We start from the raw sequence: 12,564 nt of genomic DNA, 5'->3' as shown, positions 1-12,564 counted from the left end.
CAGACGAAATTTCTGTCTTATTTTATCTAACAATTAATTAACTCGCTGAGTTATTGTTTTCCCCTCTTTTTAGGCTGCTTTTTATGGAGGAGGTGGAGGAGTGGCCCCTGTTCAACCTGCAGCTCGGGCTCCCTATGAGCACTACCATAAAATAATTGATCACATGCAGCAGCAGAAAGAATACATCAAGGCAGCAGAGGAAAGAGAAGTCAAGCATAAGGCAGAGATGCAGAACTGCAATCCCATACCCAGGTATTGGATTTTTGATGAGTTATTAGTGCAGTATTACTGGTTGGCAATCAAATGGAAATACATTTTTTTTCCATTTTTGCTTTCCTTCTTTTCTTTTTTAAGACACGATGAGTCAACGGATCATCATAATTACTAATGGGATATTCACCTTCTGGTCAGCAGGAGGAGTCAAACAGCACCACAGCAGAGCTGTTAAATAGCTCCTCCCTTCCCTCCCACCCCAGTCATTCTCTTTGCCTATGTTAGTGATAGGAAGAGGTAAAGTTTTATATCTTGCAGCTATTTCTTCTGCTCAAAGAGTGTCAGAACTCTCAGTATTACAGTATGAGTCACCTTACCTTATCTTCCATTCAGATAAGGTAGTTTTACATACTAAATTAGGATTTTTTCCTGAGGTTATTTCTGCTCGGAACATTAATCAGGAGATTGTTGTTCCTTCCTTGTGTCTTAATCCTTCTTCTCAAAAGGAATGACTTCTGCACAATTTGGACATGGTCAGTGCTTTAAAGACTTTCGCCAGTCTTCTTCTTTGTTTGTGGTTTTCTCTGGAAAACGTAAGGGACAGAAAGCTACGGATACTTCTCTTTCTTTTTGGCTGAAGCGCATAATACTTTTTGCTTATGAGTCTGCTGGACAGCAGCCTCCCGAGAGAGTTAGGACTCATCCAAGGACTGTTGCCTCCTCATGGGCATTACAAAATGAAGCTTCTGTAGAACAGATTTGCAAGGCTGTAACCTAGTCCTTTCTTCACACTTTTTTTTCAAGATTTTACAAATTTGTCTCTTTTGCCTCGGCTGAGGCTGTTTTTGGGAGAAAGGTTCTTCAAGCAGTGGTGCCTTCCGTTTAGGTTCCCTGTCTTGTCCCTCCTGTATCATCTGTGTACTCTAGCTTGAATATTGAATCCCATTAGTAATTAAGATGATCCGTGGGTTATTGTAAACTTCAGACACCTCTGCACCTTGGCTTTTCCTTTCTCTTCCTAACTTCGGTCGAATGACTGGAGTGGGAGGGAAGGGAGGAGCTATATATACAGCTCTGCTGTGGTGCTCTTTGCCTCCTCCTGCTGACCAGGAGGTGACTGTCCCATTAGTAATTAAGATGGTCCGTGGACTCATCGTGTCAAAAAAGAAATACATTTATCAGGCAAGAATAAATTTTCTTTTTTTTCTTTTTCCTTGTTTATTTTCTTTCCTTCTCAGAGCTGTCGTTCATCAGGACGCTCCTAATGGTCCTTCAGTTTTTTCTAAGTTCCCAGACAGTGATGCAGTGCGGAAGGAGCTGCAACGTTTGGAGGAGGTATCCAAACAAGCCATGGGAAATAGGTTTGTAACAATCTTTTATGTAAGCAATGAATCTAATATTCTATTCTAAAAAACAAACCTCTTCATTACTTCCTTAAATGAAGTAAGAAATATACTGGAGCTATGCTTGTAACCTCAGTGGCTAGATATGTTATTTTACTAAGAAAACATTGAAAACTGCATCAAGGCAATATGTGTTTTCTGCTTCCATAGATGTACAACTATAACAGAGAGGTTTATTTTATTAAGCAGTGGAGGCTGCATTGGCGCCCTTGTAGTGCAGGCTCACTCATACAAGCCTGCTTACCGCAAGTGAAGAAGCAGAGGTGGAGGTGATAAATCACACTGAGCAGGGGGTGCTGCTGTACAATAATTTATTTGTGCAATGAGAACTGTGGGTATTAGATGTAAAATGTTTTCACTGTGTTTTCTTGAGTTGAAAGGGAAGCTTTTATGCTTGGGAGGAAAAGATTAGGTTTGCAGGGAAAGTCTTTTTTTTTTTAGTTCCTTTTGTAGTCTAATGCGTTAACATCTCAATATGTGGCTTCAAAAACAGTGTCCAGAAGGCAATCAAACCTTTCTGAATTTTATAAATCTTCCTCTCCTGGGCCATACCTGAAGAGATTTTTTATTTTAAGAAAAAGAAATAGTTTTGTGTTTGCTTCTCTTGTGGGTCAGTAAAATGCAAGCATCTTTATTTCCACGTTTTACGCAGACCAACTCAATCTGTTCGGTTGGCTTCTTTTATTTAATTAGTCCTTGGGTATTGTCCAGACCAGTAATAGAAAATGTACTTAATAGTTTAAAATGTTTGTGCCCATCTTAAATGCAAAATATCACCTTACAAATCAAAATAAAAGCTAATTTCTTAATCCGTATGCTTATAACTCTGACCTGGAACATTATTGATCATAGAAACACTTTTTTGTAAAATTGTTTCTACAACAAATACTCAACAAAGCACACTGTCCTAAATAGCACATAGGATTTCAGTTTATGCACAATATTTGAGACATAGGGCAAATATTTATTATATGGAGATATGATACTACAAAATATGTGAGAGATAGTAAAGATAAGGACTCATTACCAACAAAGATTAAACTTCTTAAAATAACTTAAACAGAAAGTAATATTGTAGGTTCAGGTTTTACAAATTGTGAAAATACTCAAACTGTGCTAAGCTACACAGAAGCAGCTGATGTTCGAAATGTTGAAAACTGTAACTATATAGAAGAGGAAATAATACCAAACCATCTGTTTTTACCACGCCCTGAGGACACAATGTCTGCTTTCATGCGCTCCCTAAGCACCTTGCTCGCCAATTTACATGCTTATTTATATAGTGGTTCCATGGGATATCCATATTTACCTTATAAGGAAACTCCTTTGTTGAGTAATTTGCTAGCACTGAGGTACTTTTGAGTCCTTATGTTGCCTAACTTTGCTGTCAGGCAAGCAGCTGTTAAGCTGTAGCGGATCCAGGGGCGCAACAGGGCAATTGCACCCCCGACAGCAGAGCCAGACAAGCTGCTGTCACAGTGACAGCCAGTGCTAGTAATCCGCACTCAGAAAGAAAGGTAAGGCTCACGCTGCCCCGGCACTAAACTGAACCGTTGTGATAATTTTACATAGTATTTTCTATTAGAGGCGAGCAGATGGCGCTGTTAGATGAGGTGCACCTTTGCTCCACACTGGTATTTACTCTCTAAGTGCCTGCCCTGCAAATTTCCTGTTTAAAGGGATAGTAAGCTCAAAAAAGATCTTAATCCTATTACACAGGATAGCTAATAATTAAATCTTTGTCAAATACCTTGCGTTGCGCTACTTTTTCAGTTTCTCTGCTATTTTGATTCAAAAGTGGGTGGATTTCCAAACCCATTGTGAGGCCAATTTGCATTAGCCCATCACGGTGAGCTACCGGAGTTCTCCCTTTCCCAGCAGTTCCGGGTAGCTATTAACAGGCCACGCATGCGCTCTTATAGGCAATACTCGCATGCACATTCCAATACGGAGTTCCCTGCCTGACGTCACTGCTGTAGTGGTCACATGGCCGCATGTACTCCTGAGTTGGAGCCAGAGGTGCAGCAACAACATCAGTAAGTGAAGAGTGAGAGAGCCACTGTATCAAATGTAAGTATTAAGGAATTTCCCCTAGATATACGAGCATGGTAAATAAGTACGCATGTGGCAAAATATTCAGTAGACCTGGCAAAGGTCTTCATGTATTGCCGTGCCCATGCGTGAGATATGTATTACAAATGCGCATGTGTTGGTGGGAGTTAATTTATGCTAATATTAAATAATTCATGGGCGTTTTATACAATTAGTAGGACAGCCCTTTTTGGTAGGCTGGCAATTGAGACGTCACACAGATACAAGAAATATAGACCTAGATTACGAGTTTTGCGTTAGAGGCTGTGCGGTGCTAGCTCACCGCTCACTTACAGACAGCGCTGGTATTACGGGTTTTGACAAACCCGGCGTTAACTGCAAAAAAATACAATACCAGCGCTGCTTAAGTCAGCGGTGATCGGGAACCTGTGGATGACAGATAGAAGAGGCGCCTCATGGGACAAGTATCGTCTTGAGCAAGAGAGGAAAACAAAAACAGCGGACCCCCCACACAGAGTATTACTCACAAGAGCGGCGGTACAAACGTGTACCCAGACAAACAGGACGGAACCAAAAGTCGCCCGTCAGACAAGCGTAAACTCGGTACGCTAAGGCAGACGTCACTCAGCAGACAGCGTCAGAGTCGACTCAGCAGAGGAACCAATGGAGTTGATGGGGACTCGGCACAGCAAACCTCCAAAGAGGAATCGGGAACAAAACCAGATTGCACCAGCGGCAACAGTAATAGAAATCAGGCAGGTGTGATATACTCAAGGAAATATTTATTGAGTATAAACAGATAAAAACATGCGTCCAGCAACGCGTTTCTCAGCATATAGTCGTTTCATCAGGCTGATAAGTCAGCGGTGAGCTGGCTGAACGTGCTTGTGCACGATTTCCCCATAGGAATCAATGGGGGAGAGTCGGGTGAAAAAAAACCTAACACCTGCAAAAAAAACAGCGTAAAGCTCCTAACGCAGCCCCATTGATTCCTAAGGGGAAAACACATTTTATGTCTACACCTAACATGAACCCCGACTCTAAACACCCCTAATCTTACACTTATTAACCCCTAATCTGCCGCCCCTGACATCGCTGCCACCGGCATTATATTATTAACCCCTAATCTGCCGCTCCGGACACCGCCGCCACCTACATTATAGTTATGAACCCCTAATCTGCTGCCCCCAACATCACCGAACCCTACATTATATTTTTTAACCCCTTATCTGCTGCCTCCAATGTCGTCGCAACCTAACTATATTTATTAACCCCTAATCTGCCGCCCACAACGTCGCCGCCACTATAATAAACATATTAACCCCTAAACCTAAGTCTAACCCTAACCCCCCTAACTGAAATATAATTTTAATAAATCTAAATAAAATTACTACAATTACCTAAATTATTACTATTTAAAACTAATTTCTTACCTATAAAATAAACCCTAAGATAGCTACAATATAACTAATAGTTACATTGTAGCTATCTTAGGGTTTATTTCTCCAACATTGGTGTGTACGGTCCACGGCTTCATCCTTACTTGTGGGATATTCTCTTCCCCTACAGGAAATGGAGAAAGAGAGCACACAGCAAAGCTGTCCATATAGCTCCGCCCCCAGTCATTCTCTTTGCCGCTCTGAACAAGTAGCATCTCCACGGGGATGGTAAAGAGTATGTGGTGTTAGTTGTAGTTTTTTATTTCTTCTATCAAGAGTTTGTTATTTTAAAATAGTGCCGGTTTGTACTATTTACTCTACAACAGAAAATTAAGAAGATTTCTGTTAGAGGAATATGATTTTAGCAGTAGTAACTAAAATCTATTGCTGTTCCCACGCAGGGCTGTTGAAACCAGAGAACTTCAGTTGGGGGGAACAGTTTGCAGGCTTATCTGCTTCAGGTATGTTCAGTCATATTTCTAACAAGACATGTTAATGCTAGAAGACTGTCAGTTTTCCCTTAAGGGGTAAGTAAGCCATTTTCTTAGACTCATAACAGATTAAGGTTTATAAATGGGCTCTATACTGGTTGACACTATTGTGGGCTAAATCGATTGATTTATTTCATATTTAGATGGCATTTTGAGTGTTTTGTGTAATTAAAAGCACTTTTGGGAACGTTTTTATTCGCCTGGCATTTAGTTAGACTACTATTTCAGTCAGAAAGGCCCCTTCACTCTGGTATGCAGAGGAAGGAGGCCCCGTTTTCGCGCCTCAATTGCGCAGTTTACTTCCATGGCAGTGCATGCAGCTTCATGTGAGGGGTCCTGTGGCTACTAAAACGGACTCAGGAAGGTTTATTTCAGTGCTGAATAACTCTCAGGGAAGGTAAAAAGCCGCAGCAAGGCTGTGGCAGTGATTGTAGTGTACTAAGATTGTTGAATTGAACAAATAGCTCCGGTTTGCTCATTTTAAGGGTTAAAGTCTTGAAACTTGATGTGCAATACTTTCAAGGCATTAGGACTCTGGGGTGCAAATTTTGTTAAAAGCGGACATTGCCTTCATAGTTTTTCAAAATATCAGAAATAAAGTGTGCTTGATTATTATTTAAAGGGACAGTAACGCTTTTCTTTAAAAACGCTTTTATTGCATTATTAGCCTGCCAAATTCTGTCTAACATGTCTATACCTTCATATGGCTTATGTTCTGTGTGTATGGAAGCCAAGGTGGTTCCCCCTATTAATGTATGCGCAAATTGTGTCATAGCGTCCAAACAAAGTAAGGACAGTACGTCACATTTAATAAGATTGCCCAAGATGATTCTTCTAATGAAGGTAGTGGGGATAGTTCATCATCCGCTCCTTCTGTGTCAACACCAGTTTTGCCCGCGCAGGCGATACCTAGTTCATCTAGCGCGCCAATGCTGGTTACTATGCAGCAATTAACTGCAGTAATGGATAATTCTATAGCAAATCTATTATCCAAACTGCCATCCTACCCTAGAAAGCGTGATTGCTCAGTTTTAAATACAGAAGATGAGCAGGTTGGCGCTGAGGACAATTTATCAGTTATACCCTCACATCAATCTGAATTGGCAGTGAGGGAGGGTCTGTCCGAGGGAGAAATTTCTGATTCAGGAAAAATTTCTCAGCAGGCAGAACCTGATATCGTAACATTTAAATTTAAGCTAGAACATCTCCGCGCCCTGCTTAAGGAGGTGCTAGCTACTCTTGATGATTGTGATTCTTTGGTAATTCCAGAGAAGTTGTGCAAAATGGACAAATTCTTATAGGTCCCAGTGCACGCTGATGCTTTTCCGATACCCAAGAGGGTAGCGGACATAGTGAATAAGGAGTGGGAGAAGCCAGGTATACCTTTTTGTTCCACCTCCTATATTTAAGAAAATGTTCCCCATTGTCGACCCCAGAAGGGACGCATGGCAAACGGTCCCTAAGGTAGAGGGGGCAGTTTCAACATTAGCAAAGCGCACAACTATTCCTATAGAGGACAGTTGCGCTTTCAAAAATTCTATGGATAAAAAATTGGAAGGATTGCTTAAAAAGATTTTTGTTCAGCAAGGTTTCCTTCTCCAACCAATCTCGTGCATTATTCCTGTCACCACGGCAGCGTATATTTGGTTCGAGGAACTAGAAAATTCGCTCCAAAAAGAGACTCCTTATGATGAAGTCATGGACAGAATTCACGCACTAAAGTTAGCTTATTCCTTTATTTTGGATGCCGCTTTCCAATTGGCTAAGTTAGCGGCAAAAAATTCAGGTTTTGCAATAGTGGCGCGCAGAGCGCTTTGGCTAAAATCCTGGGCGGCGGATGTGTCGTCCAAGAATAAATTGCTTAATATTCCTTTCAAGGGTAAGACCCTTTTCGGGACGGAATTGAAAGAAATTATTTCAGACATTACTGGTGGAAAGGGACATGCCCTCCCACAGGATAGGCCTTTCAAGGCTAAGAACAAATCTAATTTTCGTTCCTTTCGCAATTTCAGGAACGGACCGAATCCTAACTCTGCGGCCTCCAGACAAGAAGGCAGCACTTCCCAGCCTAAACCAGCATGGAAACAATTGCAAGGCTGGAACAAGGGTAAACAGGCCAAAAAGCCTGCCGCTGCTACCAAGACAGCATGAAGGGGTAGCCCCCGATCCGGGACCGGATCTAGTAGGGGGCAGACTCTCTCTCTTTGCTCAGGCTTGGGCAAGAGATGTTCCGGATCCCTGGGCACTAGACATAGTGTCTCGGGGTATCTTCTAGAGTTCAAGGAACTTCCCCCGAGGGGAAGGTTCCACATGTCTCGCTTATCTTCAGACCAGATAAAGAGACAGGCATTCTTACACTGTGTAGGAGACCTAGTGAAGATGGGAGTGATACACCCAGTTCCTTTAACGGAACAAGGTCAGGGGTTTTACTCAAACCTGTTTGTAGTTCCCAAAAAGGAGGGAACTTTCAGGCCAATTCTGGATTTAAAAATTCTAAACAAATTCCTCAAAGTTCCATCATTCAAAATGGAAACCATTCGAACGATTTTACCAACAATCCAGGAGGGTCAATTTATGACTACCGTGGACTTAAAGGATGCGTACCTGCATATTCCGATCCACAAAGATCACCATCAGTTCCTGCGGTTCGCTTTCCTGGACAAACATCAGTTCGTGGCACTTCCCTTCGGTTTGGCCACTGCTCCCAGAATTTTCACAAAGGTGCTAGGGTCCCTTCTAGCGGTATTAAGACCAAGGGGCATTGCTGTAGCACCTTATCTAGACGACATTCTAATCCAGGCGTCGTCTCTTTCCAAAGCAAAGGCTCATACAGACGACGTTCTAGCCTTCCTCAGATCTCACGGGTGGAAGGTGAACGTAGAAAAGAGTTCCCTGTCCCCGTCAACAAGAGTTCCCTTTTTGGGAACAATAATAGATTCTGTAGAAATGAATATCTTCCTGACAGAAGTCAGAAAGTTAAAGCTTCTAAACGCTTGTCAAGTTCTTCACTCTACTCTTCAGCCTTCCATAGCTCAGTGCATGGAAGTAGTAGGATTAATGGTTGCAGCAATGGACATAGTTCCTTTTGCTCGAATTCATCTAAGACCATTACAACTGTGCATGCTCAATCAGTGGAATGGGGACTATGCAGACTTGTCTCCCCAGATTCAAGTAGACCAGGTAACCAGGGATTCTCTCCGCTGGTGGTTGTCTCACGATCACCTGTCTCAGGGAATGAGTTTCCGCAGACCAGAGTGGGTCATTGTCACGACCGACGCCAGTCTCTTAGGCTGGGGCGCGGTCTGGGACTCTCTGAAAGCTAAAGGTCTATGGTCTCGAGAAGAGTCTCTTCTTCCGATAAACATTTTAGAACTGAGAGCGATATTCAATGCGCTCCTGGCTTGGCCTCACCTAGCAAAGGCCAAATTCATAAGGTTCCAGTCGGACAACATGACGACTGTAGCGTACATCAATCATCAGGGGGGAACAAAGAGTTCCTTGGCGATGAGAGAGGTATCCAAGATCATCACATGGGCGGAGGATCACTCCTGCCACCTATCTGCAATTCACATCCCAGGAGTGGACAACTGGGAGGCGGATTATTTGAGTCGTCAGACTTTTCATCCGGGGGAGTGGGAACTCCACCCGGAGGTTTTTGCCCAGTTAACTCAACTATGGGGCATTCCAGATATGGATCTGATGGCGTCTCGCCAGAACGCCAAGGTTCCTCGATACGGATCCAGATACAGGGATCCCAAGGTGGCACTGGTGGATGCATTAGTAGCGCCTTGGTCGTTCAACCTAGCTTATGTGTTTCCACCGTTCCCTCTCCTTCCCAGGCTTGTAGCCAGGATCAAACAGGAGCAGGCTTCGGTGATTCTAATAGCTCCTGCGTGGCCACGCAGGACTTGGTATGCAGACCTGGTGAATATGTCATCGGCTCCACCATGGAAGCTACCTTTGAGGCAGGATCTTCTAGTACAAGGTCCATTCGAACATCCAAATCTAGTCTCTCTCCAACTGACTGCTTGGAAATTGAACGCTTGATTCTATCTAAGCGTGGGTTTTCTGACTCGGTTATAGATACTCTGGTTCAGGCCAGAAAGCCTGTGACTAGGAAAATTTACCATAAGATATGGCAAAAATATATCTGTTGGTGCAGATCCAAGGGATACTCTTGGAGTAAAATTAAAATTCCAAGGATACTTTCCTTTCTCCAAGAGGGCTTGGATAAAGGTTTGTCAGCTAGTTCTCTAAAAGGACAGATATCTGTCGGTTTTGTTGCACAAACGTCTGGCAGCCGTGCCAGATATACAGGCGTTTGAACAGGCGTTAGTCAGGATCAAGCCTGTCTATAGACCTATGACTCCTCCATGGAGTCTAAACTTGGTTCTTTCAGTTCTTCAGGGGGTTCCTTTTGAACCCATGCATTCCATAGATATTAAGTTACTATCTTGGAAAGTTCTGTTTTTGGTTGCTATTTCTTCTGCTAGAAGAGTTTCTGAATTATCTGCTTTGCAGTGTTCTTCTCCCTATCTGATTTTCCATTCAGATAAGGTAGTTTTACGTACCAAGCCTGGTTTTCTTCCAAAGGTCGTTTCTAACAGGAATATTAACCAGGAAATTGTTGTTCCTTCTCTGTGTCCGAATCCAGTTTCAAAGAAGGAACGTTTGTTACACAATCTAGATGTGGTCCGTGCTTTAAAGTTCTATTTAGAAGCAACAAAGGATTTCAGACAGACATCATCCTTGTTTGTTGTGTATTCTGGTAAGAGGAGAGGGCAGAAAGCTACTGCTACCTCTTTCCTTTTGGCTGAAAAGCATCATCCGATTGGCTTATGAGACTGCCGGACGGCAGCCTCCTGAACGAATTACAGCTCACTCAACTAGAGCTGTGGCTTCCACATGGGCCTTCAAGAACGAGGCTTCTGTTGATCAGATCCGTAAGGCAGCGACTTGGTCTTCTCTGCATACTTTTGCCAAATTTTACAAATTTGATACTTATGCTTCTTTGGAGGCTATTTTTGGGAGAAAAGTTTTGCAAGCCGTGGTGCCTTCTGTTTAGGTAACCTGGTTTGCTCCCTCCCTTCATCCGTGTCCTAAAGCTTTGGTATTGGTTCCCACAAGTAAGGATGAAGCTTTGGACCGGACACACCAATGTTGGAGAAAACAGAATTTATGTTTACCTGATAAATTTCTTTCTCCAACGGTGTGTCCGGTCCACGGCCCGCCTTGGTTTTTAATCAGGTTTGAAAAATTTCTTTCTTTATACACTACAGTCACCACGGCACCCTTTAGTTTCTCCTTTTTCTCCTAACCGTCGGTCGAATGACTGGGGGGCGGAGCCAGAGGGGGGCTATATGGACAGCTCTTGCTGTGTGCTCTCTTTGCCATTTCCTGTAGGGGAAGAGAATATCCCACAAGTAAGGATGAAGCCGTGGACCGGACACACCGTTGGAGAAAGAAATTTATCAGGTAAACATAAATTCTGTTTTTTATTTTACAGGCAACCTTGTATTTATTTTAACTAGGTAGAATAGTTATTAAATAGTTATTAACTATTTAATAACTACCTAGTTAAAATAAAGACAAATTTACCTGTAAAATAAAACCTAACCTATGCCCCTCCTGGTAGGATTGTATATCCCATACGTCTCTAGCTCATGGACTCTTGCCAATTACATGAAAGAAAAAAACCCACTAAATTACATAAAATAATAAAATAATTACAAGATTTTTTAACTAATTACACCTACTCTAATCCCCCTAACAAAATAAAGTCCCCCCCCCCCAAAAAAAAGCCCTACCCTACACTAAATTACAAATAGCCCTTAAAAGGGCCTTTTGCGGGGCATTGCCCCAAAGTAATCAGCTCTTTTACCTGTAAAAAAAAACCTACAACCCCCCCCCCAACATTAAAACCCACCACCCACACAACCAACCCTACTCTAAAACCCACCCCATCCCCCCTTAAAAAAACACTAACCCCTTGAAGATCACCCTACCGTGAGACGTCTTCATCCAACCGGGCAGAAGTGGTCCTCCAGACGGGCAGAAGTCTTCATCCAGACGGCATCTTCTATCTTCATCCATCCGGCGCGGAGCGGGTCCATCTTCAAGACATCCGACGCGGAGCATCCTCTTCCAACGACGGCCGTCTGAAGAATGAAGGTTCCTTTAAAGGACGTCATCCAAGATGGCGTCCCTTCAATACCGATTGGCTGCTAGAATTCTATCAGCCAATCAAAATTAAGGTAGAAAAAATCCTATTGGCTGATTGCATCTGCCAGTCTGGAGGACCACTTCTGCCTGGTTGGGTTAAGACGTCTCACAGTAGGGTGATCTTCAAGGGGTTTTAGGTTTTTTAAGGGGGGGGTAGGTGGGTTTTAGAGTATAGTTGGTTGTGTGGGTGGTGGGTTTTAATGTTGGGGGGGGGGTGTAATTTTTTTTACAGGTAAAAGAGCTGATTACTTTGGGGCAATGCCCCGCAGAAGGCCATTTTAAGGGCTTTTTGTAATTTAGTGTAGGGTAGGGCTTTTTTTTTTATTTTGGGGGACTTTTTTATTTTGTATGGAGGATTAGAGTAGGTGTAAGTAGTTTAAAAATCTTGTAATTATCTTATTATTTTATGTAATTTAGTGTTTTTTTTTCTTTCATGTAATTGGCAAGAGTCCATGAGCTAGAGACGTATAGGATATACAATCCTACCAGGAGGGGCAAAATTTCCCAAACCTCAAAATGCCTATAAATACACCCCTCACCACACCCACAATTCAGTTTTACAAACTTTGCCTCCTATGGAGGTGGAAAGATCCCCAAAGTTGATGGGGCTATTTCTACTCTTGCTAAACGAACCACTATTCCTATGGATGATAGTACTTCCTTAAAAGATCCTTTAGATAGGAAGCTTGAATATTATCTAAGGAAAGCCTATTTATATTCAGGTCATCTTCTTAGGCCTGCAAT

General features: G+C 42.6%; 1 protein-coding gene across 1 annotated transcript in view; it reads left to right on the top strand.

Moving 5' to 3' along the window:
• NEK1 (NIMA related kinase 1) overlaps window positions 1-12,564 on the top strand; it is an 827,448-nt gene that overhangs the window by 178,494 nt on the left and 636,390 nt on the right. The window contains exons 15-16 of the mRNA XM_053700237.1: window positions 74-252; window positions 1,452-1,574. Coding sequence (XP_053556212.1) covers window positions 74-252; window positions 1,452-1,574 — 302 coding nt within the window. The remainder of the gene's footprint in view (window positions 1-73; window positions 253-1,451; window positions 1,575-12,564) is intronic.

Source organism: Bombina bombina, chromosome 2, assembly GCF_027579735.1.
Source record: "Bombina bombina isolate aBomBom1 chromosome 2, aBomBom1.pri, whole genome shotgun sequence".
Taxonomy (NCBI): domain Eukaryota; kingdom Metazoa; phylum Chordata; class Amphibia; order Anura; family Bombinatoridae; genus Bombina; species Bombina bombina.
The sequence above is the reverse complement of the archived record's forward strand: the minus strand, read 5'-3'. Positions and strand labels throughout refer to the sequence as shown.